Raw genomic sequence first — 26786 nt, 5'->3', positions numbered from 1 at the left:
GGGAGGCAGCATGGGTAACAAAACAGTAGGCAGGTGATTAAAAAGGGCTGAAGCAATGAATAACCATTCATTAAGCTTCTGACTGAAGAGCCGAGTCAAATGTATGGTGGGCTCAATCTCCGTAGCAAAAGGTTATGTTTTGGGGAGCCCAACACCCCCTCTCTTCCCAAACCACTTGCTAAAAGAAGGGAAGGGATGCCTCTGGGCGCTGCATACGGCTACAGTTTCCCTATCATGAAGTGACTGCAATAGCCACTTTAAGGGCCAGCCTAGGCATGACAAAAATTGTGTGAAATGAATACAATGAACACACTGGGTGTTTTGTTTTGTTTTAATGTACATAGGGATGTACGGATTTTGTCAAATCTGTTCTGTCTACATTTTGCAGATTGTCAGGCGCCTTTTGTTCCATCATCCAGTCATTAACAGAATCGGATTCCCCCCCCAAACACAATTTTCCAAATTTGTGCAAATTTGCATTTGCAAAAATGTGGAAATCCCCCCTCCCTGCACAAAATTACCCCAAATGTGCATTTTCATGCTTTAGCTTATGGGAAAATGCACATTTTCAGCCAGTGTTTTTTTTATTTTATGTATTTTTCTACAACTAAATTTGCATAACATTCCAGAAAGTAAAAAAACCAAAACAAAAAACAGTCTGCAAGTCCACGGAATCTGTGTAACTTGGGAAAGGCTGATCTGCTGCAGAACCCATGGGTCAGATTCACAGAAATCCAAACTCATTTGATCCTGTTGTGGATTTGTCTGATATCCCTAAATGTACGTAACTGCTGCAGGGGCCCCCACCAGAACTTTAGTCGCATTCATGTAAATGAAGTCATGTCTAACTTGGCCCTAAGAGAAAGTGCAACAATATGTGGTGCCTCATCTGATTATCTCCCTCTCTTGGCCAATGAGGAGTTGGATCACACTCCCTCCCTTGGGGTGTGGGGTGGGGACGCCACTTCCATTAAAGTGGTTGCAGACTATATGCAGTGCTCAATCCATCCTTCCTCTAGCTATGAGAAGGGGAGGATTAGATCAGATTGGGCAGAGTGCTGTGTTTGCCTCTCTAGGCACTTCAAAAGAGGCAAACTGCACTGATATGCAGAGTTCAATCCATCCCTTTCTCTACCAAGAAGGGATGGGTTGTGCTCTTGCATAGTGCTGCAGGTAAGATGAAAAGTTTTACCCCTGTTACGGTGCATCCCTAAAAGACAGCCAAGTGTTTTTTCATCGAGAAGTGAGCTGTTTTGCAAAAAAACAACCCTACCTCTCCTCCAACTACCATTTTGGCTCCTAGAGTGGCCAGGCGTGCTGCTTTCCAGAGGACAGTCCTCTATTCTGGAGAGCTGGCAGAGGACAGTCGTCTATTTGAAGGTGTCGTCTATTTGAAGAAGTGTCGAGCTGAAGTCTGGTTTGAAGTCAATGCACCATCAGGAGGGGGAGCAGCAGGAGTCTTGAAGTTGCCAGTCAGCAGCGACCACCTGGACAGCAGTCTGAACAGCCACGCAGGTCACCTGGTCACAGTCTTCTCCATTATGGTGAGTTGTATTGTATTTCTTCTTAAATAATAGTTATTATTACTACATTTGCAGCTATACATAAATATTTGCATAATGTATATGTACAATATGCAAATACTATGCAAATTGGTGTCTTCTTTTTGAGTGATACAGTTCCTCTTTTTGGAAACATGTAAGTGACCACCCTACCAAACCCAGATGGTGTTATTTTATCCCATAACTGAGAGCCAATTGCTGAATCAGCAGAATCAAGGGGTAAAACTATTCCTGGACTGTACCATTTTGGCCTCCAGATGGCAGGAACACCCTACTCCTCCATGATATGCTTCTTTCACAGTTGTTTCAAAACATATAACTCTGCAATCTGAAGTGGTACAGTTCAGGAATAGTTTTGCCACTTGATTCCACTGACTATATAAACTGGCCAGGAGTTCTCACTAATATCCCTAGAACAGGGGTAGGCAATTTGTGACCCTCCAGATGTTTTGGCCTACAACTCCCATCATCTCTCACCATTGGCTATGCTGGCTAGGGCTAATGGAAATTATAGGCCAAAACATTTAGAGGGCCACAAGCTGAGAGCCACTGCGGTGTGGTGGTTAGAATGCTGGACTGGAACTCAGGAGATCTGAGTTCTGGTCCACACTCAGCCATGAAGCTCACTGGGTGGCTCTGGGCCAGTCACTGATTCTCAGCCTAACCTACCTCATAGGGTTGTCGTGAGAATTGCAGAGGAGGAGGACCACCTGAGCTGCCTTGGGCTCCTTGGAGAAAAGGCAGGATATAAATGTAACAAAGAAATAATAAATGAATAAGTTGCCCAGCTCTGCCCTTGAACTTTACCTGGGCAACAAGGAAGATTACATTAAGTTTACTTAAGATCCCAATGTAGATACAATATGCATTGTTTTATTAGAACTATATGATTGAAGATCTTAAGAATGACATCTGCTACATCATTATAAGTGTTGGCAATCTTCATACAAAATATGCTTCACACCATATAGCAGGGCTTCGATTTACATAGCTTTGTGGGACCATCACCAGTATTAAAGAAGGGTAAGCAAACTTAGTGCTCCCAATGCCTACATCCTTTGGCTGATGGTTAGGGTAATTTATGACATTCCAGGAAGATGGTCTTAAAAGATGTCTCCCTCTATTGAACCAAATATTCTGTTAATATTTGGTCCATACGTTCTGGACAGTCAAAAGTAGTTGATTAATTTTTTTTTTCTGGTTGTAGTCCTTTGGCATATACCACAAACCTGAGAAACAGTTGCATCTTAATCAAAGAAGTGTCCCTCATTCACACTAGTCTGGACTTTGACATCAGTTGCCTTTACTCTAAACTTGGAGAATCATGGATGATGTTAATTGTTCATTTGGTCTCCCAGAAGTATTTGGCATCATTTTCTGTATGGTTTGCAGTTGAGGAGGTTCTGCAATGTAATGGCTCCTAAACTTCATGACAATTCAGTGCAATGGGAAAGTTTATTATATTCCAGAGAAATACAGCCTATATATTTGATGTTTTCCGTACTGTTGCTACTTGCATGTCATGCTCTGAAAAAATAGGGGTATTTTCACTGAAACCAACAGCCACGCACCTGCAGAGCTTCTTCTGTATCTTTTGTCGAAATTCTTTGGAGCCAAAGTAATAAACCAATGGGTCAAAGCAGCAGTTCAAGCTGGCTATTGCAAATGATAGTTTATACCCTGTATAAAATGATTCTTGTTGGGAAGCAAGGACTAAATGGATAACTGACATGACAATGTGAGGCATGTAACATATTGTGACCACCAACAGCAACACTATGATCAAGTAGACTGTTTGCTTTTTAGTTTCTCTGAGTTGTGCGGAAGAGGAATGAAGAAGTGTTAAGATGATTGAGATGTAGCAAAATCCCATGACGAGCAGAGGCAGGAAAAAGAAGACAAATACCAGAGAGCCAAAGTAAGTGAGGAAGGATGATAACGAGCTAAACATCTCTTTTGGCAAAACGTCAAAGCAGGTAACCATGGATGATTCTTTTATATGAATAAGTAAGTTATTCTGCATGAGCGGGATGAGTGGCAGTAAAACAAGTGCCCAAATGATGACGCATGTCAGAACAGCAGTTCTAATAGGTCTTATGACTTTGTAGCGCAAAGGGTGAACAATTCCCAGGTAGCGCTCTATGCTGATGCTCATCATGGTTAAAATGGAACAGTGCATGTTTCCATAGGACAGGACCGTGACGATGTGGCACAGTGCCTCCCCAAAGATCCAATTATTTTCTTTTACATGGTAAACTATTTGAAAGGGGAGGATCATGCTGTAGAGCAAGTCTGCGATGGTTAGATTAATACAGAACACTATGGTAGGAGTCCAAGGCCTTGAATATCGGCAAAGAAACCACAAGGAGACAGAATTGAGCGGAACGCTGATGGTGAAGATAATGGAGAAGAGGGTAGGCAAAGTGATCTTGATCACAGCACTCTGAAGATCCTCCAGTGTGACATCTGACACATTTCGTGGACTGGAAGGCGATGACTCTAGCAACCTTCTCGACATCAGGGCAAGTGGGATATCTGGAGGCATCCTTCTTCAGAAAAGAACTTGAAACTGGCGGAGACTTAGTTCTAGATTTAAGAATGAGACATATATGTTGGTGAAATCATCCCTCATTGTGAGCAGTATAATAATGGTATTTGTTCTTCAGATGTTATCTATTAGGCAAATGTTCAATTAAAAAAAAACCCTTAAAAGCTCAGCTGTGCATAACATGTGAATGCATAAAAGCTCATAAACATCCATGAGAGTTAGCACAGATGGACCATGCTACTAACGAAAGAGGGCTACTTTTGACACGTCATGAAACTGGCCCTGAGTTGTCCCAGCATTCCAGTTTAGGGAGCTGCTTATGCAACATGAAAAATAAGTAGACATAGCGAGAAACAGAATGGCTAGTAGAGCAGCCTGTAGTTGCAGAAGAAGGACATGAGGTGGCACCAAAACATAGAGAGAGGGGGGATGTAGAGAAATGTCATTTTGATTGGGTTTTGTGTGTTTTTTACCAGAAGTTGCCCTGTTCGCACCCCCCAAATGAGAACACATTTTTTGGGCAAAGTTCACCTATTCCCAAGCTGGTGATGGCGTTTGCAAAATGCACTTTAAAAACACACATTTGGGGGGAAATATGTTTTTTCATGCTTTAGTCAATGGGGGGAAGTATGCATTTGGGTTCGTGCTTTAAAAATGTGTGCCCCGATGTGCACTTTCCCCATTAGAACAATAACAAAGTCTCACATTTGGGAATGGGAACAAGGCTGACCAAACTTCTTCCATCCCTAGGAAGGAGATACCTTCAGGATAAAACTTGCAAATTTAGCAGCAGTGCCTGAAATTAAATAGGGATAATAAAGGGGTTGCATTGTGCCACTATGTATGGGTGGGAGGGATATGGTCCATATATATGTAGAAGGGTGTGTATAAGTAAGTCATCATAATTAGGCCTGCTATCTATGGAATACCACTTTTGTTACTATAGCACAACAAAAGTGATACACACATGTGTATATTCACTTAACTACCTTTCTTTATACTTACATGGGTCATTTCTGTCTCTATGCAATCTTTTAAGGGCTTGCTGGGGTCATTTATAGTATTTGACCACAATAGTCAGTTGATAAATTTTCTAATCCTATCCAAGATTACCATCTTGTCTTCAGTAGAATTAGCATAGCTTGTTCAGGAGAATGAAAACCCAATCATGAAAAGTTGAAAGTTGAAAGGTCCTTCATAAGAAAGTATGTGTGGAAAAACAACAAAGAATCTTGTGGCACCTTAAACCAGGGGTGGGCAACTGGTGGCCCTCCAGATGCTTTGGCCTACAATTCCCATCAGCCCTAGTGAGTATAACCAGTATTGAGGGATGATGGAGTTGTAGGCCAAAACATCTGGAGGTTCACAAGTTGCTCACCCCTGTCTTAAAGACGAATGCATTTATTTTGTCATAAGCTTTCATGGACAGTATCTCACTTCATCAGATGCATGGATTATTGTGGAGAGCTTCAGGTTTATATGCAGTACATATGGTGGGGGCGGGGGGAGAATTTTAAGCAGCGAGGTCTGAAGGAAATTAAATGCAGAAAGTACTGATGGTGACAATGACTATTAACAGTGGTCATTCACAATGCAGCTGTTGCTGATAACGCAAACATACTGGTACCAGGTAAGCCAATTAACACATGCAGCATGCTAAAAATCCTTCATTCTGATTCAAGATGGAAATAGGGTTGCCAGATCCCCACACTGAGATGATCCATGCACTTTTAAATGTTCTGAAGCATCATATGAGGCTGCTACATTTCCTGCTCCTCCTTTAGTTCACTGCCTGCTGTGTCTAGAATTAGAATCCTATGGCTGCAGCAGGAAAGGGAAGAGGTTAGGGTTGGCTCTATCCCTTAGTCAGACAATGCCCTTTAAATCTTCATGTAAAACAGGAGAAAAGGCAGCTGTAACTTCACACATTCATTTTCTCCCTGTTTCTGTCATTTGAATGCCACACCTGATGTTGTTCGGAGGAGACAGGTGGACATGGGGACCACAGAGGGATGGACAGAAGGAGATGAAACTGCCTTTCCCTCCACTTCTAATGGAGATTTCCTACACTTTCTAAGAGTTTTGTAAGAGCTTTTCTACAAGAGGCTGTTAATTGGCTGTTAATACACTGTATCTAGTTTCGGTTTCATTGTAGAATTGAGATCCGAGCACTATACGAAGAGTGTTTCTTTTCTGTTACATAATCTCTAGGTGGCACTGTGGTATGGTGGAATAGTGCAAATGCACAAGTGAAAAAAATACAGTTCCTTTTGCTTTTACAATTCAATACCGCATTTTCCCTGCTCTAAAAGCTCACCAAAAGTGTTCTTTAGACACAGAAGTGAAACTGGAGCATCACGTCATTGTCTAAGGGTATTGTGATTGTAAACAACTGTGGGTAGGGAATGACGAGCGCACAATAAATGCCTTGTGTAGAAATGTCCCAGAGGACAATACCCAGTATCCAGGGTAAGAGGTGGCAACCTGAAAAAACAGTGATGCTTCAGTCTATTGAAAAGTGTGTGTGTGTGGGTGTGTGTGTGTGTGAGAGAAAGAGAGAGAGAGAGAGGTAGGTAGGTAGGTAGTGGAGGAATGTGGCACCAAGTGCAGTAGCTCCAGCCTTGCTTGGTGCCAATAAAGACAGAAACACAGCCTCCAAATGAACACCAAGGAACCCTACATAAAAAATAGTACACAGCTTCAGTGAAGTATATCCTAAGCTAAGTTTTACCTTAAGAGTTAATAATGTGCAGTAATACAAGGCTGTATTTAAGCTGCCCTGAAAAAAGATAGGACGCCTGTGCTTTTAATAGTTTCACGTTCAAGAGAGAATTTCAATAGGTGCAGCTTTTCTCATTCATCCATCTTCTATACACAACTATTAAAGGCAGAGGTGCCCTGTGCTCTGTTGTATATGGCTGTACTCTGTTCCACAAATGATTTCAGTAATATTATTTTAAAAACAACAACAAGTAAATGCATGTGTAGCTCTCTGAAATGAGTTTGTGAATGATTGCCTGTTGTGGAAGTTACTTTAAAAGTAAGAAGTGAGGTAAACTATTTCCTCTGTGTCTACATATTTCATAGACTTACAGAGCTAGAAACCCGTTGTGGGTTTCTCTTTTGTTTGTTAAAATTCAGTATCATTACTGAATCCAGGTATGGTTCCAAACAAGAGAATTTGGATTAGTACAGGAATGCATGCGAGGCCTTGATTGTAGGCCCGCTGTAGCCTCAAATACGGAGGCCAGAATGGTGGCAGTGCTGGTGGTGATGGGAAATGGGGCAAAAAGATTATGTTGTTTGTTGTCTTTTGCCATTTATTCACTGAAAGTAGTATGAGGACTTTTAACTACCTCCTGACATGATGATGTTAGGAAATGCACCCATTTTTCCCCATTGTGTGTCACTTACAAAAAATAAAGAAAGTAGGAACTAGCTTGTTGTGACATACCCTTCATTGCGTGACCCTCTTTCCTCACTGCTATTTTGTAACTGAGAAAAGGGAGAGAGTTCCCTGCTTCCACAGGCTAATTATTGCCTTGCTTGTTTCTTGAGGGACTCAGAAGCCCTCAAAGAGAAGGCTGAAGGAACTCTTGGTACACTCACGCACTTCCTGTTACGGAGCATTTCCTTGCACACTTCGTGCTGAGGGCCACTTCTATTATTATTATTTTTTTTAAGAGTAATGGGTGTGCTTGCCTGAACTGTGTCTAAGAGCACTTTCACAGAGTGAACTTTTCAAGTGCTGGGTGTGCAGAATCAGCTAGCACCTACCACCCATGCAAAGAATTGTGCTGACTGCTGCTAGTACGAAGCCCTTTCCACGCATTCTTCATGCATACAATGGATGCACTTGTGTGTGGGGGGGGGGGGTGCAGAGCATTCCAGTCTTTGGCTCCACTCCAGTCTATGTCCATTTATTGTAAGGACTGTAAAGATCCCCATGCATGCAGCTGTATGTGCAGGGGTCTCTCTGTCCTCATGCTTGGGAGCCCAGGAAAACAGACTTCCCAAACACATGGAGACGATACATGGAGAATAAGAACTCTCTCCACATAACACTCGTGTGCACAGAGGTTACAATTTGTGAGGCTGGGGGTAGGGCCTGTCACCTTAATGTCACACATGCTTCCTCATCCACCTACATTCACATCCACCCACATTCAGTGTGTGCATGAAGAAGCTGTGAACGGAACTCAAAAGAATTCTAAGCTCAGCAGCTGTGCTGACACAACCATTAGAAAGGGTGAAGCAGCCTACCTCAGGTAACAGATTTTGGAGTACCACATATTTATTTATTTACAGTATTTTAAACCAGCCTCTCTACCTAAAAGGCCGCCTAGGCAAGTAGCAAGTCATACAGAACCTATTAAAGCTAATTATAAAACAAAGCTAAAAGCAAACATATCAAAAGGCATGCAACAGCAGAAAGTATCATAAATGTAACTCAGAATAAATCGGCTTCTGCAGCTACCAAAGCTGGAGCTGAGTGGGTCTCCATTGAGAGTGCATTCTATAACTGCCGGGGGGAAGGAGGACCAGCCAGCAGCTGCACCAGGTGGAGCCTGAGCCTGCTTCTGCCCCCGCCCGCAGGTACTTAAGGCGGGGCTGCCAGAGGCAGTGCCTCGGCATGCGCCTCGGCATCGCGCCAAGTGCGACGCTAAGTGCGCACTTAGCGTCGCACTTGGAGTCGCGTAGAACAGGACCTGAAGACCCACCCACCTGCCTCTCCAGAAACACCAGCAGCCACAGATACCAGCAGCAAATAGCAGCAGCAGAGGGCAGCAGCTTTAAAGACGAGGGAGAAAGGGGCAAACGTGGACTTTATCTGCTCCTTCTTAGCTGCTGTTCTCTTTTATCTCTTTTATCTTTTATATTCTTTTATACTGTTGTGCATTTTATATCCTAACATTTTAATATGTGCCTGGGAGGACTATTGGGCAACTCAGGGGGTGGGGGAGGTGCCACCATAACTGTGGTCACGGGCAGGGGGAGGTATGGTGTTGGGGGATTAACAGGCCAGCTGAGGAGAAGAGGGGCTAGACACCTTACAGCTGTCCCCTCTTCTGGTTCTTCCCGCAACCTGATGGTTCCTGGCAGCCTTACCAGTCTGCCCTCGGGTCTGATGGTGCTGCTGCTGAATATCAGGTCAGCCCAAAATAAAATCTCCCTCATCCATGATTTGATTGTGGATGAGGGGGCTGACCTGGTATGTATTACTGAGACCTGGGTGGTGGAAGTGGGAGGGGTCACTCTCTCCCAGCTGTGCCCTCCTGGGTACTCGGTGCGGCACCAACACCGACTTGAGGGTCGGGGAGGGGGGGTTGCCGTGGTCTATAGGAATTCAATCTCCCTCTCCAGGCTTCCTGCTCATTCGAGTGCAGATCTTGAGTGTTTGTACCTTGTGTTGGGTACCCAGGACAGATTAAGGACTCTGTTGGTGTACTGCCCACCCCGCTGCCCATCAGACTCCCTGCCTGAGCTGACAGAGGTGGTCTCGGACTTGGTGTTGAGGACCCCTGGGATGATGGTCCTAGGGGATCTCAACTTCCATGCAGAGGCCGCTATATCTGGGGCAGCTCAGGACTTCATGGCCGCCATGACAACCATGGGGCTGTCCCAACATGTTATCGGCCCAATGCATATAAAACACACGCTTGATCTGGTTTTCTCAACTGGGCAGGAGGATGGTGATCTGAAAGTGGAGGAATTAACATCTGTCCCTTTGTCATGGACAGATCACTTCCTGCTGAGGTTTAGACTCATGACAGCCTTCCCCCTCTGCAAGGGTGGGGGACCTATTAAAATGGTCCACCCCCGGAGATTAATGGATTCCGATGGATTCCAGAGGGCTCTGGGGGATTTTCCTGCTGGTATGGCTGGTGCTCCTGTCGAAGCCCAGGTCGCTCTGTGGAATGCAGAGATGACTCGGGCGGTTGACACGATCACGCCCAAGCACCCTCTCCCTCTGAGCAGAGCCCGGTGGCCAGCTCCTTGGTATACACCTGAGCTGAGGGCAATGAAGCAAGAGGGGAGACAGCTAGAACGCAGGTGGAGGAAAACTTGTGCTGAGTCTGACCGAACACAGGTAAGAGCCCACTATCAAGCCTACTCTGTGGTGAGGGTGGAAAAGAGACAGTTCTTTTCCACCAGCATTGCATCTTCTCAGTGTCGTCCAGCAGAGATTTTCCGAGTGGTTCGCGGCCTGTTACATTCTGGGCCAGGGAGAGAGATGGTGGAACCCTTGGTGGCATGCTGTGATGAGTTTGCATGGCACTTTGAAGATAAAGTTGCTCAGATTTGTCATGAATTGGACACCACCATTAATGCAGTTCCATTGGAAGAGGTGTTCAGAGCATTGTCTGGTCCAGTTTTATTGGATGAGTTTCAGTTACTGAGGCCTGAGGATGTGGACAAGGTGCTTGGCCAAGTCCGATTGACCACTTGTGTGCTTGACCCTTGCCCTTCATGGCTTATTAAATCAAACAAGGAGGGGATGTCTGGCTGGGTCCAGGAGGTTGTAAATTCCTCCTTGAGAGAGGGAGTAGTGCTGGTGCCTGCTGCTTTAAAAGAGGCGGTAATTAGACCACTCCTGAAAAAGCCTAACCTGGACCCAGAGGATGTTAACAATTATAGGCCAGTGGCCAACATCCCCTTCCTGGGCAAGGTGCTTGAGCGGATGGTTGTAGGACAGCTCCAGGCACTGTTGAATGAAACGGATTATCTAGATCCATTTCAATCAGGCTTCAGGCCTGGTTTTGGAATGGAAACTGCCTTGGTTGCCCTGTGGGATGACTTCTGCCAGGAGAGGGATGGCGGGAGTGCGACCCTGTTGATTCTCCTGGACCTCTCAGCGGCTTTCGATACCATCGACCATGGTATCCTTCTGGATAGGTTGTCTGGGTTGGGAGTTGGAGGCACTGCACTACAGTGGTTCCACTCCTACTTGGTTGGCTGATTCCAGAAGGTGGTGCTGGGGGATTATTGCTTTGTGCCATGGCAATTTTGCCATGGGGTTCCACAGGGCTCTATTTTATCCCCCATGCTGTTTAACATCTACATGAAACCGCTAGGGGAGCTTATCCGGAGGTGTGGGCTGAGGTGCCATCAATATGCAGATGACACCCAGCTCTACCTCTCTTTCTTATCAAAACCAGGTGAGGCAGTGGCTGTTCTGAATCAGTGCCTGGGCACAGTAATGGACTGGATGAGGGCCAATAAACTGAAACTCAATCCAGACAAGATGGAGGTACTGTTAGTGGGTGGTTCGTCTGCCCGGCTAGGTGATAATCAACCTGTTCTGGAGGGGTTTGCACTCCCCCTTAAGGATCAGGTTCATAGTTTGGGGGTGCTCTTGGATCCAGAACTGTCACTTGAGGCACAGGTGAACTCAGTGGCACGGAGCACTTTTTATCAGCTTAGGCTGGTATACCAACTACGCCCTTATCTGGATAGAGATAGCCTAGCTACAGTTATCCATGCTCTGATAACTTCTCGTCTGGATTACTGCATTGTGTTATACGTGGGGCTGCCTTTGAAAATGGTCCGGAAACTTCAGCTGGTTCAAAATAGGGCAGCAAGATTGTTAACAGGGACTGGCCTGCGAGCTCATATTACGCCAGTACTTTTCTAGCTGCGCTGGCTGCCAGTCCATTTCCAGGCCCGATTCAAAGTGGTGGTGTTAACATTCAAAGCCCTTAATGGCTTGGGGCCAGGTTACCTGAAGGATCGCCTCCTCCCATATGTGCCTGCCCGGACCTTAAGATCATCATCAGCGGCCCTTCTCCATGAGCCTCTGCCAAAGAAAATGAGGCGGGTGGCTACTAGGAGGAGGGCTTTTTCTGCTGTGGCACCCCGGCTCTGGAATGAGCTCCCTGGTGAGGTTCGCCTGGCACCTACATTGTATTCCTTTCGTCGCCAGGTGAAGACCTCTTTATTTTCCCAGGCATTTTAGCATTTTAGCTTTCTAAATTTTTAGCTTTGCTGTTTTAAATCTGTATTTTAAACTCCAGCACTGCTGCTAGGTTTTATTGTGGTTGTATTGTTATATTGTGGTTTTAATGTTCTATATATTTTAAATTGTTTTATTGAGTGTTGTTTGGTTTTAATTTTTGTGAACCGCCCAGAGAGCTTCGGCTGTTGGGCGGTATAGAAATTAAATGAATGAATGAATGAATGAATGAATGAATAATAATAAAAAAAATAACCTAGACACCTGTCCAATGGGCTCACCTCTAGTAAGACAGCAGTGGGACACAAGGCTTCTGATGCTGATCAGAAGTAGGTTTATTCAGGAGGAGGCAGTCCTGGAGATATCCTAGTCGTCGACCATTTAAAGAGCAATCGTATGGCCCGTAGACATTGTCTGAGGGGCCATGGGATAGTGAGGATTCCCCCCGCTGAGGCTGGAGACAGCGCTCTGTTCTCGGAAGGGAGAGCCAGAGATCAGCACCCCCTCCTCGCCAGCATGGAAAAACCTGCACCGGCTGGCCTCCGTGATCAGAAAATCATCCTCCAAAAGGCAGGAAAGGGGGTATTCCGGTGGGCGGAGTTATCCTGGGCCTCTTCCAACCTCCCTTCCTCCCCTTTCAAAGTGAAAAAGCCCATCTAGTGAAAAATGCAAGAACTGGAGGAAAGGGAGGTAAAGATCGCCTCCACCACTCCTCCTGTCCTGCTGGCTCCAGCCCAGCAGGGCACTGAATACACGGAAGCCTCCAAGTTCATAGGCTTCCATCTCACAAGAGCGCAACCCATAGGATTGCGCCTTTAGGGCTTTAAAAGTAAAAAACAGGCTGTTGAATTGTGCCTGGGAACAAATGCGTTAACAATGAAGATGGAACAACATTGGAGTTATGTGCTGTGTACATAACTCAACCTAAGCTGCATAGCTGCATTTGGAAGCAATAGTAGTTTCTGAACACTCTTCAAATGCAGCCTTGTGTAGAGCATGTTATAGAAATCTAATCGGGATGTTACCAAGTCATGCATATCTTCCCCAGGGAAGGGCATTGCTGGTGTATTACCAGCCTAAGCTACTAAAAGTGCTTCTGGCTACCTCTGTCTCCTGGGCATTCAGAGCAGTGCTAGATCCAGGAGAACACCCCAAGCTACCAACCTGATTCTTAAGGGGGAATGCAGCCGCTGCCAAAACAGGCATTATACCTAACTCCAGATTAAGTCAACAGAACCTGCAAGGGGTGTTCATATAAACCCCTTCACACATTTAGTCTGAGAGGGCAGTGAGAAGGCACCACCAGTCACACCACTCCCACACCATGCCTGCTACCAATTCCCCCCACTGGCTACACATTTGGTGTTGGCGAGGAAGGGGCCCTACATGCATACAGCTACGTGAGTGGGGCTCTTCCATCTAATCAGGATCCTTGATCCTTGGCCAACAAATAATTAAAATTCCAGGTTACAAATATTGGGGAAAGGGAGAGAAATAACCTTATCTCTTTCCCTATTAAATGTAATAAGTTGTGCATAATTGTTTTTTTAAAAGTACAAAGCTATAAAAATGATCCTACTAAGACATCATTATCATTATTACATTAATCCCACCTTTTTTCTTCTTGCAAGGAACCTAAGGCAGCTTACATGGTTCTCCTCCTCTCCATGTTATTCTCACAACAACCCTGTGAGGTAGGTTAGGCTGAGAGTCAGTGACTGGCCCACAGTCACCCAATGAGCTTCATGGCCAAGTGGGGACTAGAACCTGCATCTCCCAAGTCCCAGTCCAACCACTACACCAGACTGAATAGTGACAAAAAGTCACTATTCTGGCCACTTCAAAGTCATTATCATAAGAGACAATTGCTCCTGGAGATGTTACTGGTGTGGTGCTAGAAGTTCATGATATTTATCCCAGACAGATATGGCAGCTGTCTCATCTTCCTGATCGCTCATCACTGGGGGGCTTAGCACTGTCCTGCTTTTCCAATCACTTCCAGCTAGTTAATGGGATATCTATCCAGTCATGTAGATAATTCAGTATTAATGTCTTATTCTGTATGGTATCATTTGATTACATTTTATTCCGTGGTATTCTTTATACATTACTGTTAGTATTTTGTTGTGACTTATGTTTTTGAAAAATAAATGTCTTTTGATTCTAATCCTAAACCAGGGGTGGGCGATGTGCGGTCCATGGACTGCATGCAACTCACTAAAGCTGTTTGTGTGCCCCCTGCTCGCCACTGAAAATTGCCACTGCCATGTTGCAGCATTTCTACTGGTAAATAAGGCGTGTGCTCCATGCACACCTTGCTTCACAGCAAAATGGCTGATTTTCTGCAGAATGACAGCTGTCTGGCAGGCTGTGGGGGGGCTATCCTGCAGGGAAACAAGGCGTGTGCTCCCCATGTGCTTTGTTTCCCAGAAGAATCGCTGGAGTTCTGACAGCACATCCCATTCTGCTGGAAGTGGGGGGTGGGGTGCTGCCCCCGAGGGTTCCAAAGGAACCAATGCAGCCCCTCAACCATCCAAAGTTTCCTACCCCTTGTTGGAAAAAGCAACAGACATTAGTTAAAACCCTCTGTATGAAGGGGGAAATAACTGGTTAAAAGGCCACTAAATGTTTAAAGGGCCACGGTGGCTTAGTGGTTAAGACGCTGAACTGCAGACTGGAAGGTCGGCAGGTCAGCAGTTCGAGACCCGAGTGCCGCGTGACGGAGTGAGCTCCCGTCTTCAGTCCCAGCTCCTGCCAACCTAGTAGTTTGAAAGCAAGAAATTGCAAGTAGATAAATAGGTACTGCCTCGGCGGGAAAGGTAACAGTGTTCCGTGCACCTTGGTGTTCAGTCACGCTGGCCACATGACCACGGAAGCGTCTTCGGACACCGCTGGCTCTTCGGCTTAGAAATGGGGATGAGCACCACACCCTAGAGTCGGACACGACTGGTTGGGGACACCTTTACCTTAAATGTTTAATGCATATTAGGGAACTGGGAATGCTGGTTTTGATTTCACTTTTGCCTACCTTACTTTGCCTGTTTTAGTTGTAACAAGAAGATCCCTGTTAATATTAAGTAAAGGTCCTGTTTAAAAGTAAATTAAGTAAAGGTCCTGTTTAAACCTTATAGTTGTCTGAAGTGGGGTCAGACAAAACTTACCCTGCAACACCCCAGCCTTAGATGAATGGGAAATGGCTATGTTTATTCAATTAGGAAGGAAAGACACTCCAACATACTGATTGGGTTTGCACGACATGCCAACCCATCATGGGTGATCAATGGGATGTCGAGGAATCCATTTGGGAGATGGAGCTCAGCGAGTTTTCGCCACCTCGGCCTCCCAAACTCTGACTCAGTCACCGTTACTTGGCCAGACTTGGTGTGATGAGTCAAGCCAACTTGCAGATGGGGGGGGGGGTTTGCACAAAATCACAAGCCAGTTTGATGAAAATTGTGGCCATAAATAGCGCAATTTGTGCAAAATTGCGGCCATAAATGGTCTAATTTGCGCAAATTAGACCATTAACAGCCATGATTTTGTGCAAATTGTGCTATTTACAGCTGTGATTTTGCACAAATTGGCCCACAATTTTGCACAAAAAACCTCAGTAAAGTTCCCAGGTTAAGGAAACTATTGTGTGGCTCAGCTCACAAATGCAAGCCGAGCCAGGTCCATCCATCACAGGAATCCATCAGGCCCCAAAAAGGCTGGATTTCCCAGTGATGGACAACCCTAGTGACTACCTACAATGAGTTATCATGCCATCTGAACCCAGTCAGCTTTTTCTGTGAAAAGGAGGGGATGCCAACTCAGGAAGTTGGCATTACAAGGAGGTCACCCAAGGCTCTGATCCACCCTTAAAATCCTGGGCATCCTCTTGCAAAGTTGGTAATGTAACGTTTCCCCCTTTAAAAAAAAAAATTCTTCATGGTGCTATAGCGATATTCCAATGAAGGAACTGACAGCTGCCAGGGACATCGTTTTCCTGTTTGACTCCCCCACATTGTACTGCTTGTAGGTGTTTTCATTACTTTCCCCATTCTGTCAATGTCTTGGTCAGTTTCATCCCTGCACTCATGGGCTGCCTTTCCCCCTCCCCCTTTTAAAAATTTCTTCATGGTGTTATAGTGGTATTCTGCTATAGCGCTATTGTGAAAGACTGACCAAAAAAAAAAAATTAAAGGGACAAAAAGTGGTGACTGAAAAGGGGTAGTGGAGCAGGGACGGGGTCATGACGGGCAGACAAGATGGATTCTGCCACGCAGGACCCAGGGATATTGGATGGAGGACCAAGATGGAAATGGGGAGAAGGAGGGTGGAAACAAGCTGCTGCAAGCCTGGTGGTCTGTCAAGTGCACAAACCATGCACTGTGGGTTGTTCACGGAAGAACCCACAGTGCGTACTTTGGTGGGCTAATGTGTCATGTGAATGCGCCCACTCGATTCTTTTCTATTCCAGTCAGCCTGATGCTGAAAGGCAAAGGTCCCGAATAATCAGATGGTACATAGAATTCCTGGAACTGGGAACAGTTCCACTGAAAATCCTTAAATGAATTCTTCATATGGATATAAAGGAGTTTATATCCATATGTAAAATCTTCTTTGAAAGTTGAAATCATCATCAGTATTAGTGACTTGGTAGATCCTACAATAGTAAGTGGGAAACATACAGACTAGTGGGATGGGGGCTAAGTTGCCCCAATTTTATGTCTTAGGAATGTTTAACAGCAGTTTGTGAGGATGTTGTAGCATAGTCTGAGGTTTACATGCTAGCAAGCAAGGTGTAAACCGCTCTGCTGTGTTCTGCATCTTCTGTCAGAGAAAGAACAGATGTGGTCTTATCTCTGTCTCTCTCTGCTAGCTTCTGAAACTTGGGCCTAATCTATATGGCCGATTTAGTGCGGAGTGAAAGCACATGAGGGTCATTCATGACAGATTATGCTGTCACCAATCTACAGCAACCCCAAAGCTTCCCTCTGGAAAAGGCACATTTTCAGAAAGTCCTTTTAGTGCATCTTTTTTCCTTAAATGTGGCTCCCTCACAGTTCCACTACAGTGTGCCCTGTTCCCCTGCATTAAATCCTGGCTGTACCTATTTTTGTGACCTGGCAGTGACATGATCAAGGAGTGGGGCCGCCACCCTTCCCCCCATTATCTCTTTTTCCCCATTCGCAGTACGGCTGCTTTCCCATCTACAATATCTAGCCTCTTTCTCCCATTCACAGTGTCACAGTTATGCCGTTTCAGGCATTCACAATAGTGGAATAGCTGCTTTGCCCATTAACTATATGTAGCCTGTGTTTCCATTCAGAATAGTGCAGCAGCTGCTTCCCTCATTCAGATTATGTAGCCTGTTTTTCCCATTCACAATAGTGCAGTATCTTTTAATCTTTCAAAATATCCCAATGGTGAATGAGAAGGGTGAGGTGTGGAATAAAGTACAGGGGCTTAATTCAGCACTTCCAGTAAACTTTCCTGAGGAGGAGAGCATGGACAGGGGCGGGGGCGGGGAACAAGCCTCTCTCATTTGCTGAGCACCACTTTCGGGGTTGATGATGTTCAATTCTCTTCCACTCCGCAGTATGGGGGTTTCGAGTGCTGTGTGACTGATGAAAGTGGTTTTTTAGGTACTGTATACTCCGCTGTTCTTGTTTCAAGTGCCCCTGATGGACCAAAGTGAATTCATGAAAATCCAGATACAACCAGAAAGCACTTCTCATTCTGTTTCCATGTAGATGGAGCCTTGGAGTACACAGAATCTAGAACACATTTTCTTACTTGAAAATACCAGCTCTGCATTGCAAGGAAACTTGTTTTCACTCAGTAGTTCTAAGGGTTCCAAAAGGGGCATTGTGTCCAACATATCTCCCTCAGATTCTTACTAGTAGGGTGTCAGTGGACATACGAGGGAAGTCAGAAGAAGCAGTTCTAGCCCTTCACTCTCAGAGCACATGAAGAGGAGGGGACCCTGGGCCGCAGCATCCTGCCCCAACTCAGGAAATGGCAGAGAACAGCAGGGCTGGTGGGAAAATCCTTTCTTTTGGGTGCTGGGAAGTCTCAGTTAAGAAGACCTTTCATTGCATCTTCACAGTCTCTGGTAGGTAGATGAGGCAAATCAAATGCTGACTGGTAAATGTTGTTAATTAGGACTGGGTACTGATTTTGGCCTGGTTATTGTGAATGAGCCTATATCACTATGGTTGTGATGGTCTCAATTTTTGTCTGACCGGAGTCAGGGATTTGACAAAAGAGTGCAATCCTACTCAAAGGAGAGCCCCACTGAGTTCCATGGGACTTACTACTACGTAAGTGCATAAAGGATTGCAGCCTTAATAATTGCAGCCTTAAAGGATTGCAGTCTTAACTTGTGGCCCTCCAGATGTTTTAGCCTAGAACTTCTGTCATCCCTCACCATTGGCTATGCTGGCTAGAGCTGATGGGAGATGTAGGCCAAAATAAATGGAGGGACACAAGTTGCTCACCCCTGTATGACTATGGATATTTACTGAATGAACAATCCCATGCTTTGCAGGGTATGCATAACAAAGGATGCTTCTAGCAGCTCCTAGTGCTATCAAATCATTTCTCCATTGCTATAAGCTATATGCTGAATTGTAATTGACTTTCTACATTTCGGGTGATATAACGTTCTGTGTGTACATCCCGCTATATTCCATCCACAGTCGTGGACATGACATAGCTGGTGTGGGTGTGGAAGAGACAATTCACCCAAGCAGCCATTGTATTTACATTTTTTTCCAAACATTTAGATTTTTTTTTAATTGTACTAAAGGGTTTGTGTTATTTAGCCTATTTAAAACATTTAATTTAAGTGTGATTGCACAACAACTATAATGATATTAAGAACAAAAGATACAAACCCAAGAAATGAACCAAAAATAAACAGTTTGGTAAAATGGTGTGACCAGAAAAACTGGAAAGGCGGCATGTTTGTTTGCTCTTTATCAACTTTTAAATTTCTATTGAAATGCTTTTTCATTTCAGTTCTATTATGTGAATTTTTAAATAATTACAAATATAGGCAGGAAAACACAAGGGCTAAAATGGTGCTGACTGCAAAGATGTGTCAGTGTATAGATACATGGTGATAGGATCATTTGCCTAATACCACATTGCACATGTCAAAACCAAGATGGAAGAGTGCGGGGTCATCTTCACAGAAACGCTTTGAGAATCACTTTCAGCTTTTCTCTGCTTTTTCCTGAAATCAGCTTTGGCCTGTCAGCAGCACACTAACTTGAAAAAAGCAGACTATACCCCTCCCAAACCAACCATTTTAACAGATCATACTGCACTCTAATCCGCCTTATCTTGGGGTGGGGTGGGTAGAGTCCCACCACTTGAAATGAACATCATCAACCACGTATGAGAGGCTTGGACCCTGCCCCCCTCTTTCCCCTGCTTAGGGAAAGGAAATGTATTGTAAGGGATATGGGGCATCCAGAGAAAAGGAGCAGAGCCTTTTCTCTGGAAGTTTCCCTATATCCCACTAACAAGTGTGCTTGCCAGTCCCCACAGTCTGCCAATCTCCACAGAAATGAAACTCTGATGTCCCTACTGTGAGATGGAACCCCACAGCAATATTGCACATACAGAGCCATGGTATATCGCCATATCACTAAAACGCTAAACAGGAGAAAGCCCAAGGTGCTGCTTTGGTGCTTTAACAGTATAGCGATTTAGTGTGATAGTGATTTACCTGTATGGTGACTTAGCAGTATAGCGATTTAGTGCTATGGTGAATTAGCAATTTAGCGATTTAATGACTATGGTATTTGGGAGGTTTAGCAATTTAGAGACTTAGAGATTTAGCCATCTTAGAAAATCAGCCAGCTAAACTCAGATCGTTTATTTCTGGGGGGCGGGTTGGAGAAGGAAAGAAGAATTAATTATAGTGAGTGGCAAAGTACAAAAACCTGACCTGTATCTGTTCAGGCTACTGTAAAATGGTGGAAAAGCACAACAATGGGGGCAGGGGGAGATGACAAGGAGGGTGACTGAGGTCACAGCCAGGTGAAAGACATACCCCTGAGCACACCCATTAATCCAGAGAAATGAGGCACACAAGAGATTAACTGCATGGGAGCCACATTAAGAAGAAAAAATGGACTAAGTACTCTGCGAAAATACACCTTTTCCGGAGGGAATCTGAAGGGTTGTTGTGGATTGGGAACAACATCATGTGTCACAAACAACCCCAAACTGTTCCCTCTCCACATTAAATTGGCAGTGTAGATTGCTGCCTAGCACTTGCCACTTAGATGATCTATATGTGGGGAGATTGCCCTACTCTTCTGCTCATTGCACACACAGAGAAGTCAGAATTTCTGTGGTTCAAAAAAAGATGGGAGGAGCATAGGAAAAAACAGAGGACAATAATTTTATGATGACACCATGCAAATGCCCAGTAAAAATGCCCTGTAGATGCATTCCCCAGGCAGATGAACAAAGCATGGCTACTCCACAGTAAACAGCAGAAACACCGCCGTCTGCAGTTTGAGAGAGAGTGTTTCTATGTAGCGATAGGTAGAAACTGGTGTTTAGTGTTGTGGGATGAGGGTGCTATATGCTACTGTCCGGGGATCTGTTGCTTGCTGAAGGAACACCCATTTACTTTCCCTGTTCTTTGATTTTCTATTAATAGAGCAAATATTACAAAGGTTCACTTGGGAAAGTAAGGAGCATAAAACACTATGTAGTGCATTTTTACAGCATCAGCCCAAACATACCAGGAGATCTGGTGTTCACATGGCTTGCCTGCTAGATTTATAAGAGCTAATTAATTATAAGAACTAAAAGTTAGCTTTATAAGAGTTGGTGGGGGGCAACTTCCAGGGGTGATAATGTTTCCCTGACCCGTGGACACTGCCCACCCCAGTTTTACCAGGTAGGGTAGGGAAGGGTCACAATATGGCTGGCTGGAAGGATGCTGGGAGTTGTTGGACTTTGTTCTGCCTAACATGCTTAGGATCGCGCCCTGAGAGTAAAACAGACCCTCCAAGTGGATGGTAAATTACTGTCTTGTAAAATTTCATTATAAGGTTTAGCAGTCATATGCTTCCGTACTGATAAGTAAACACAAATCTATATGATGCTACTGCTACCACCACCACTACTTCTACTAGTATCACACTCAGTAAATATATTAGGAAAACATAATATACACATCCTTTATCTTTCTTAAATGTAAACCAAGCACACTCATATTTTAGATAAACTACTGCTAATCTGAATTCCAAAGCAGCTTGCCTGAGCAACAATACTGGATCATAATTTAGTGGTAGAACACATGCTTTGCATAAAGTAGGTCCCAGGTTCAACCCTGGGCATTTCCAGGTAGGGCTCGGAAAGAAACCTGCCTGAAACCCTGGAAAGCTGCTGCCAGTCAGTGTCGACAATACTGGGCTAGATGGACCAACGGTCTGACTCACTATAAGGCAGCTCCCTACGTTCCTGTGTTCCTAATACACTTACTTGTAAATTAAATAACATTTAAGCAAAACAAATATTACATAATGAAACAATTATGTTTGCTAAAAACAGTTATTTCTTCCCCCAATTTTTTAAAAAAGAACTAATTTACCTGATTAATCGTCCACATCTGATACCCTGAAGATTCGTTGTTGGAATAAATTCATTTTTCTCCAAGGGTCTGAACGTTAACTGCATGCTGCATTGCGACACACTCACTTCCTTTGAGTTTTCAAGCTTTTGGTTTAGCGCACACACACACACACACACACACACACATGAGCAGTTGTGTTTTCCCTGATAAATCACTAAAGACCAAAACAGGGCTGACGCAAGAGATCGGTGAAATGATTGCCCAATTTTTTTTGTTCAAACTTTAAATTTGTTATGAGGAGGGGAGCTCTGATTATTATTACAGCAGTAGTGGTGAGGAGGGAGTGCTTCCCCCACCCACATAGTTTTCCTAACCCCAAATTTCCCAACCTGAAGATACAACAGCCACCAGCAAGTAGACTCTGGATTGTCTTGGTACTTGGTGTTCAGAGTCTTCCACACTTGGTACTGTACTCTTGCTTGAACTCTGCTAGCTCTGACCTTAACCAGCTTTCGAGGGGCATGGCTGGCGAGCATAATCCTGTCTCCTCCCCCCACATATGTTTATATTCCATATTTAAAGGTCTGTCACATAAGTTAGTGAGCTTCTATGCAAAGGTGCATGGGAACCCCTTTCTTGCCAATGGGAAGGTTTTGCTGTCTTCTTCCAGGACATGAACCAGGAACGATCTATGTTCACTGACGTAGGGGGCAATCCTACACATGTTTAGACAGGAGAGAGTCCTACAATTCCAGGGAACTCTGGAAGTTGTAGGACTTTATCTGTCTAAACATGCATAGGATTGTGCGCCCATAACTGTATAATTAACTGCTTTTGTTTTTGTTATTTTACTGAGTTTTCAATAAACTCTCTAGCCTCTTCAGGCATTTCCTGCAAACATGGGAAGAGGGATACATGAATAAGACCTGCCCCCAATGCCTCCACCCCTTCCATGCATTTAACAGAAAGGCCTGAAGAGCAATTCTAAGCACATTCAGCTGAACACACTTATAAACCTCCCCGTGATAGGAACTCTGTACAGGATTTCCAGTTGGGAGGAATCTGCCTTCAGACCTTTATTCTAAACACACAAAGGTTATGCGTGGAGTGGGGAGAGCAGTCTGTGTGCCCCGCTCCCCTCCACACATTCTTGGAACATGAGTAGACCTAAAGCCTCAATAGAGTTTCTGTTCTCAAAGAATCTTGTTGACTAGGGATGCTTTAAAACAGGAGTAGGCAACATGCAGCCCACATGCAGTCCTTCTTCCTGGCCTTTTTTGTGGCCTCCCTGCTGCAAGTCCAAACTTCGGTGGCACAGAAATGGCAACAGGAAAAAAGGGCTCTTTTTAAAACCAAAAATCTGTGGTTCACCAACAAATTTTGGCAGCAAGCAGCAGGGGTAAGGGCTATTTTATAGCAAAATGACACCAAACTGCAGCTTTTTGCTTTAAATAGGAGCCCTTTTCCCCATTTCTGGTGCTGCACCCCCAGCATTCAGTGGGGTGAATGTTGCTCTGACCCCTGGAAGTTGCCCATGACTGCATTAAAAGGTAGGGAAGGGCCACAATAACATTTGGGCAGTGGACATAAATATTCAGAAACCTTGGGAAAATGGGTCAGTTATTATGTGGTAGGAAAATGGCATTTCCTTACATGTCTAGTGTAGTATTAAGAAATGCTGTTTTCAAAAACCATCTTTCCAGCAGAACCTGTGGTTTTTAATAGGGCTGTGCAGGGACCCCCCAGTCCGACCCAGAAACTGCTTTGTGGCTTCAGAGACGGGCCAGATTCAGCTCGGGCTGATTTGGGGGACCCCTGACCGACTCGGCCCTGAACCCGAAACGGGATTCAGCCATACGAATCCCGCTTGGGCCCCCCCCGATGCCCCCGTGCAAACCCCCACCTCCTTACCTGGGCTGCCGCAGCCCACCCCTCTGCTGCCACTGCCTCCTCCTCCTCCGCTGCTGCTGCTGTCGCCGCCTCTGCCGCTTCCGCTGCTGTTGTGGCAGCTGCTGTTCTGCTGCTGTTGTGGCAGCTTCCGCAGCTGTTGTGACAGGGAGTCGCCATTTTAAAAATGGCGACTCCTGCCAAAAAGAGCTGGAACACGTCCAGGGCTCAGGAGCTGGCGGCAGCAGGTGGTGAGGGCGGCAGCAGCAGCGATAGTGGCAGCAGCGGCGCTAGCAGTGATGGCGACAGTGGTGACGGAGGCGGCAGCGACTCCTGTGAGTCACCTCAGGTAAGGAGTTGGAGGCGGCAGTGTGGCTAGGCTGGGGTTCCGAAGCTCTGAAGTACACCGAGTGCTTTGGAGAGCCTCCAACCTGCTTTGGTTCACTTTGTGCCCCCTCCACTTCGCCTCGGAAGGGGCCCAAAATGGCCCCAAGCAGCCCACTTCGACTCAGGGTTCAGGCCTCGGGCCGAAGCGGTGCACAGCCCTAGTTTTTAATAAGTGAAACTATAACTCATGCCAGTTGCTCAGCATGTATAGAAAATGTATAGGGAAACTGTTTAGAGGCTGAGCATAAAACTGACCCTCCAAGCAGATGGTAAATTAATGTCTTGTAAAGTTTCTTTATGAGATTTAGCAGTCAAATGCCTGAATACAGATAACTAAATATAGATCTACATGATATTACTGTTACTACCACCACATAGTAAATATGTTAGGAAAGCATAAATACACATCTTTTATCTTTCTTAAATGTTCACTACACATGCTCATGTTTAAGATAAATAACTGCTAATTTAAATTCCAAAGCAGCTTGCCTGAGCAACATAACTGGACCACAGCTCAGTGGTAGAGCACCTGCTTTGGATACAGAAGGTCCTGGGTTCAATCCCCAGCATCTCCAGGTAGGGCTAGGAAAGAATCCTGCCTGAAACCCTGGAGAGCCGCTGCCAGTCAGTGTCGATGATACTGGGCTGGATAGAAATAAAATAACAACTGAACAAAGCATATTAGAGGCAACAACACACTGGAGGTGTGAAACCCTATATTCAGTTCTCAGAGAGTCCTTGCACCTCAAAGTGCATCATCTTCTTTACCCAATTCACAGTTCCATTCAAATTGCAAACTACTTCACTTTCTCTGCTCCTTCCGACTAGCTGGGGGGTGTCACATTCTTAAACTCACTTGGGAATTATATTTCAGGGCTTGAGAGAGATTCCCAGCTATCCAGGAACATTAACATTGCTTCCAGAAATAGGAATTTTGGCACAGCCAATTAGAAGGCATTGTATAGCTATTCCATCTTATTCTTCCTGTCCGAATTTCCCCAATAAGGGGACGGGGGGAAGACAGAACAAGCCATGGGAAAACACAGCATTCAGAGGGAAAGCCTCATTCAGCATAATGGGAGTTACTTCTGAGGAGGCACTAACTGGTTTGTGCAGGGACAGGAAACACACAGGAAACACCCCTTAACCGGGGTCACAATGAAAGACACCCCTGGGCAGGGCTAGCATACCCAAGGTAAATGCAGGAGTTGGGGCACACAGCAACTATACCGTGGAGAACCTGACTTAAGGAAAATAATAGGACTTTAAGCAGTCTCAGGAAATCCAGTTTTTCCCTGATAAGCTCTGGAGTGGCTGCTGGATGGCCGCAATATCATGTATCCCTAATGACCTCAACACACAGCCAGCTTGGAGTAAATCGCTGGTGGAGACACCCCCATGGTCCTGACATAAACAACATTGATTTCTCACTGAGCCGCTTTTCTCCTCTTGTGGTGTCTACCCATGCCTTCTGTTGCTTCTTTTCCATAGGAACACACACACACATTTTTGTCTGGTATGCTTTTCATTGTGTTCTTGCACAGTGACACTGTACACCATTTGTACCTTCTGGATTTTGTAAAATCACAGTTGTTTTAAGTCATAGTATTGCAGGAATCATCGCTCTTTATGTTCACCAACCAGGCCTCAAAGAAAGAGAGGTACTTGTGATGTTACAGAACAGCCCCTCTAACTGCTGCCTGCAGATGATGTAAGGGGCAAGGGGCAGGGCTTTGTGCCATGCCCCGACCCACTAACATCTTCTACCTTGACTCATTGGTCTGGGGACAAGCTGGCCCCTGGACCAAAATAAGTTCACCATCTCTGCCTTAAAGTGTTCTTATGTACATATCTATTTACAAGTATGTGTACTCAGATATGGCTCTGCTCCCCCCAGTCCAAGATTTAACTTCTAAAGAGCCAACGGAGAGGGATAAAAACTGAAGAGTGGCCATTCTCGCAATCCATAAAGGTATCTCTAACATCTTGCCCAAAGGCAAAAAGGGCCAGACAGTGATTTACCAAGGACAAATAGTAGCAAATCAGGGCTGTCCCTTGTAAATATGAATCATTGGGGTGAATGCATGTGAGCCTCTTGCACCGGACATGCAGGAAAAAGCCAGAATTGTCTGTGAGGTACTTTGAACCTCTGAAAATAAGGATTTCATGGCATGTGTGGACTCCACACCTAGTGTTCTGAACCTCAAGCAAACAGCAGCAGAGCAGTGGCCTGAGCAACCATTCCAGTGTCCCATCTACATCCCTGTTCCCCTGCTCAGTTGCATCTCAGTGCATAATGGAAGTGGAACTAAGCTGAGGAAACCAAACTGGAACATCCCCTTCCTGCTTATAATTCTGTTACTTGTTCAAACCTCCCACTTCTACAAAAAAGGGTTCTAACTGGTTTCAGTTGTAAAAAGCAAGTCAGAGGAAGCTTATGAAAACATAGCAGACCTGTGCTTGTTTCAAGGGTATTTTGTTTGCTTGTCGCGTTTTTATCAGTGCAGGTTTTTGTGGGGGTATGCATGATTTCTTTTTTGTTCATGTACAAGCGTGGAAAAAAATGCTGATCAAGAACTGGGTATACTTGGTTCAGAGTTGACACCAAAACTCACACTTGAGTTAGCATAATTTTGCTGCTCTTTTTAAATTAGTCAGTATGCTTATATTCCATTATAGAAATAGCTTTTCCCTACTGCCCATCCCCATTGAATATAGAGGAGGCATTTAGCTGTTATGGCTAACGAACACTGATAAACCTATTCTGCTTTTTTGAATTTGCCTTACATCTTGGACTTGGTTTGTGCTAATTTATTGGAAGGTTACAAAATGGAAAGTAGGCCAAAAGTTACAAAACAG

At 44.9% G+C, this 26786-nt stretch overlaps 1 protein-coding gene across 1 annotated transcript; it reads right to left on the bottom strand.

Annotated features, from left to right (window-relative positions):
* Positions 1 to 2415: 2415 nt before the first annotated feature.
* LOC146350122 (P2Y purinoceptor 8-like) lies at positions 2416 to 21792 on the bottom strand. Its single transcript, XM_084841770.1, has 2 exons — positions 21672 to 21792; positions 2416 to 4148 (listed from the first exon to the last, which is right to left on the bottom strand). Exon 2 carries the CDS (start codon positions 4105 to 4107, stop codon positions 3043 to 3045), a length of 1065 nt encoding a protein of 354 aa, XP_084697896.1. The 5' UTR covers positions 4108 to 4148; positions 21672 to 21792; the 3' UTR covers positions 2416 to 3042.
* Between the last annotated feature and the right edge of the window lie 4994 nt (positions 21793 to 26786).

Source organism: Heloderma suspectum, chromosome 3, assembly GCF_057233095.1.
Source record: "Heloderma suspectum isolate Gila_16-S chromosome 3, 16-S_ref, whole genome shotgun sequence".
NCBI classification, from domain to species: domain Eukaryota; kingdom Metazoa; phylum Chordata; class Lepidosauria; order Squamata; family Helodermatidae; genus Heloderma; species Heloderma suspectum.
The sequence above is the reverse complement of the archived record's forward strand: the minus strand, read 5'-3'. Positions and strand labels throughout refer to the sequence as shown.

What these genes read in the sequence shown, in the direction of transcription:
- LOC146350122 (XM_084841770.1), bottom strand. Translation starts at nt 4,107, where the DNA reads ATGCCTCCAGATATCCCACTTGCCCTGATGTCGAGAAGGTTGCTAGAG.